The following is a 4,956-nucleotide window of genomic DNA, read 5'->3' on the forward strand; positions in this document are numbered from 1 at the left end:
TTTTTGAGACAGAGTCTCACTCTGTCACCCAGGCTGGAGTGCAGTGGTGCGATCTTGGCTCACTGCATCCTCCACCTCCCAAGTTCAAGTGATTCTCCTGCCTCAGCCTCCCGAGTAGCTGGGACTACAGGCGCCTACCACCGTGCCCAGCTATTTTTTTTTTGTATTTTTAGTAGAGGCGGGGTTTCATCCTGTTAGCCAGGATGGTCTCAATCTTCTGACCTCGTGATCCTCCTGCCTTGGCCTCCCTTATAGTCGTAAGCTACTGCACCCAGCCAGTTTTTCAGTTTTTTTCTATTATTGTTTTATATTCTCATTTCATTTTTGTCATAGAAAGTAATCCATAAAAATTCAGTTTTATAAAATTTGTTAAGACTTCTTATTTGGCCTCCCAGGTGGTCTGTCAAGGAGAATGTTGTATAAGCTATTGAAAAGTGTGTACATCCTAATGTTCTTGAGAAGTGTTCTCTATATTTCTGTTAAATATATCTGTTTTTTACTGCCTTTGAGTCCTCTCTTCCCTTATATTCTGTCTTTATTTTTATTACAGAAAGTGGGGTATTGAAATATCCTACTATAATTATGTTGCTCTCTATGTGTATCTTTTATTCTGTTAGTATTTGCTTTATGTGTTTGAAACAGTGAGATACACACACACACAACACACACTTGTATATACAAATTTGTCATAGGTTCCTGGTAAATGAATCTATTATTGTTTAATGTTTCTCTTTGGAGTTTTGACTTAAAGTACATTTTATAAAATATGACAGTTTTTGACTTAAGATGTAGCTTGTGTAATTTTTTGGACATCTTTTCTCATTTTGTTAATATTTGTGTAGAATATATACATCCATCATGCCACTTTCAGTCTTGTTTTATAATTAGGTCTCAGCTGACTCTTGTAGAAAGTCAAGTTGGATCTTGGTTTTCAAAAATTTTTAATCCCATTATTGAATGTATGTCTTTATTTATTTATTTGGGAAATGGAATTTTGCTCTTGTTGCCCAGGCTAAAGTGCTGTGGTATGATCTTGGCTCACTGCAACCTCTGCCTCTGAGGTTCAAGCAATTCTCCTGTCTTAGCCTTCTGAGTAGCTGGGATTACAGGCACCTGCCACCACGCCCAGCTAATTTTTGTATTTTCAATTGAATGGGGTTTTACCATGTTGGCCAGGCTGGTCTTGAACTCCTGACTTCAGTTGATCCACCTGCCTCAGCCTCCCAAAGTGCTGGGATTAAAGGTATGAGCCACCATGCCTGGCCAAAAGTTTGTCTCTTGATTTAATATATAGATATTTAAGTAAAGTTAATTATGTGTATATTTAAATAATCTTCTGAAACAGAAAGACTTGCTAACATTATTGTTTAATTTGATTCTTGTATCTTTGTCCCTTATTTTCTCTCTTTCTTTCTTCCTTTGTGTCTTTTGATTTTTGTATTTATATGCTTTTATTTCTTTCTTACTTGGTTTTGTGTATCTACACAGATATATTCTTTGTGGTTCCTTGGCGATTACATAAAACCTCCACAAGATAAAACAGTATATTATAATCTAGTAAAAAATCAACTTTATTTGCATATGAAAATTCTTATTCATTACATCTGCCCTCAACTTTGTCATTGATGTTGGTAATTATATCTTTATATGTTGTATATTCATTAGCAGGTGTTTATAATAATTGCGCTTTTTATCTTTCACATTTTAGAGAATAATTAAAAATGCTTTATGCACCATTATGATAATGCTGTGAAATTCTGTTTTTATGTATGTACATATCTTTCCCAGAAAGTTATTTATTTATTTTTTTTAAATGGAGTCTTACTCTGTCACCAGGCTAGAGTGCAGTGGTGTGATCTTGGCCCACTGCAACCTCTGTTTCCCGGGTTCAAGTGATTCTCCTGCTGCAGCCTCCTGACTAGCTGGGATTACAGGCATGCACCATCACACCCAGCTAATTTTTGTATTTTTAGTAGAGACAGGATTTCACCATGTTTGCCAGGATGGTCTCGATCTCTTGGCCTTGTGATCTGCCCTCCTCAGCCTCCCAAAGTGCTGGGATTACAGGCATGAGCCACTGTACCTGGCCAAAAGTCATGTATTTTCATGATTATGTGCCGTTTTCTTGTATCATGTTATTTTCAGTGGAAGGAACTCCTTTCAGCATCTTCGATGTGTAGGTCATAGGCAGCACCAAAATACATTTTCAGAATTTTGTTATTTATTTATTTATTTTGAGATGGAGTTTCACTCTTGTTGCCCATGCTAGAGTGTAGTGGTGTGACTTCGGCTCACTGCAACCTCCACCTCCTGGGTTCAAGCGATTCTTCTGTCTCTTACTTCCCAAGTAACTGGGATTACAGGAGTGCACCACCATGTCTCACTAATTATTTTTTGTATTTTTAGTACAGATGGGGTTTCACCATGTTGATCAGGCTGATCTCGAACTCCTGACCACAGGTGATCCACTCACCTTGGTCTCCCAATGTGCTGGGATTACAGACATGAGTCATCACACCCAGCTGAATTTTGTTATTTTGGAAGGTGTTTTTCTTTTATTTGGCAGGACAGTTGTTGGTATTCTCACTTGACAGCTATTGTTTTCAGCACTTTGACTATATCACACTCCCCTTCTGGCCTGATTCACTGGCTATCTTATAAGACTATTATTATAAATGACATATCACTTTCATCTTGCAGTTCCCAAGATTCTCTTGTCTGTGACTTTTGAAATTTTGCTTATATATGTTTTATATATGTCTTTGTGTGTATTCTAGTTTGTTTGTTGTCTTTATTTTTACATTAATTTTTCTTTGATATTTTTGGGTTTTTTGTATTTTTACTTCCACAACTTCTGTTTTTTGCTATTTTTAATATTTTTGTTGGTATTCTCATTTTTCTGATTTTCAATAGTTTGTATTCCTATTCACTCATGGAGTATTATTCAATTTATTTTAAATTTTAAAAATTAATCTGTATATTTTTAGTTTTTAATGGTTGCTTTCTGAAAATTGTATAATTTTTGTGGGGCTGTATTGCCCTAATATTTTTTATACATTGTAATCTTTAATTGAAATTTGTAAATTAAAAACAAGTTGTCTGTCACAATCTTTATAATGTAGCTTTGTCCTGGCATAGTCGGAAACCATTTGTCTCGAGTAGTGATTCTGAGAGTCTTTCAGACATGTTCTTAGGATGTGTCTTGTCTGAAATTTTCTAGCTTTTTTTTTTCAGTTAAAAGAGTTTGTTCATGTTTCTTCTTGATAGTCAGTAATCACTTGCTACAACTGTTACCTGTATGTAGTACTGCAGTCTCTTCACTGCTGTAACATTTACCTTTGATCTCAGCAGACTCAAAATGTCATTCCAAAGTATACCACCATTTCTTTCAGCCCTCTGTGTCACAGGAGACAGAAACCAATGTCTGCGAAGGCATGTAGAAGCCAGAAATGAAGATGTATATGTTTATTTTTCTTTTCTTTAAAAAGGAAAAACTAGGAGTAGGCAATTTACTTCTAAAGGCACTGTGTTATATTGGGGAACAGAAAGAACTTTGTTGGTAAATAAAACAGACTTGTCTCTTCTCTGTGGCTCTTTGCATTGTGCTCACCTGGGGCACTGCACACACCGAACTCATTTATACATTTTCCACAAATGTATTTTGGTCATTATGTTTTTGTTACATTTATGTGTCTATGAAGAAATTAGAGCCTGTGGTATTTTGCTATGCAATCTTGCTTATGTAGTTTGTACAATTTTATAGATTAGATTTGTAAAGTACTTTTATGTGAATCTAGCAAGTGGAGTAATTTCTTATTTTGATTTCTTTCAGTAATGTCTTTTCATTTTGCCCAAGACCTTTGGCCAGAGCAGAACATAAAAGATTCTTTCCAAAAAGTGACACTGAGAAGATATGGAAGATGTGAATATGAGAATTTACAGTTAAGAAAAGGCTTTAAACATGTGGATGAGTGTATGGGGCACAAAGGAGGTCATAATACAGTTAAACAATGTTTGACAGCTACACCAAGCAAAATATTCCAATGTAATAAATATGTGAAAGTGTTTGATAAATTTTCAAATTCAAATAGATATAAGAGAAGACATACACGAAACAAACACTTCAAATGTAAAGCATGTGGCAAATTATTTTGCATTCTTTCACAACTAACTCAGCATAGAAGAATTCATACTAGAGTGAATTCCTACAAATGTGAAGAATGTGGAAAAGCCTTTAACTGGTTCTCAGCTCTTAGTAAACATAAGAGAATTCATGCTGGAGAAAAACCCTACAAATGTGAAGAATGTGGCAAAGTCTTTAACCAGTCCTCACAACTTACTAGGCATAAGATAATTCATACTGAAGAGAAACCCAACAAATATGAAGAATGTGGCAAGGCCTTTAAACAGGCCTCACGCCTTAGTATACATAAAATAATTAATACTGGAGAAAAACCTTACAAATATGAAGAATGTGACAAAGTCTTTAGCCAGTCCTCACACTTTACCACACAAAAGATACTTCACACTGGCGAGAACCTCTATAAATGTGAAGAATGTGGAAAAGCTTTTAACCTATTCTCAAATCTTACTAACCATAAGAGAATACATGCTGGGGAGAAACCCCACAAATGTGAAGAATGTGGAAAAGCTTATAACCGATTCTCAAACCTAACTATACATAAGAGAATTCATACGGGAGAGAAACCTTACCAGTGTGCAGAGTGTGGCAAAGCCTTTAACTGCTCCTCAACCCTTAGTAGACATAAGATAATTCATACTGGAGAGAAACCCTACAAATGTGAAGAATGTGGCAGAGCTTTTAGCCAGTCTTCAAACCTTACTGAACATAAGAAAATTCATACTGGAGAGAAACCCTACAAATGTGAAGAATGTGGCAAAGCTTTTTACCAATCCTCAAACCTTACTACACATAAGAAAATTCATACTTCAGAG

The 4,956-nt window shown here is 35.6% G+C and overlaps 1 protein-coding gene across 2 annotated transcripts in view; it reads left to right on the forward strand.

The window, feature by feature from the left end:
* The window catches only part of LOC111529379 (zinc finger protein 85), a 46,882-nt gene that overhangs the window by 38,862 nt on the left and 3,064 nt on the right, over positions 1 to 4,956 (forward strand). Inside the window, exon 5 of one of the 2 annotated variants that reach the window (XM_026447719.1) lies at positions 3,833 to 4,954. In XM_026447719.1, coding sequence (XP_026303504.1) covers positions 3,833 to 4,954 — 1,122 coding nt within the window. The remainder of the gene's footprint in view (positions 1 to 3,832; positions 4,955 to 4,956) is intronic. The other variant, XM_026447718.1, reaches the window with a different exon arrangement.

This window comes from Piliocolobus tephrosceles, chromosome 8, assembly GCF_002776525.5.
Source record: "Piliocolobus tephrosceles isolate RC106 chromosome 8, ASM277652v3, whole genome shotgun sequence".
Classification (NCBI taxonomy): Eukaryota; Metazoa; Chordata; class Mammalia; order Primates; family Cercopithecidae; genus Piliocolobus; species Piliocolobus tephrosceles.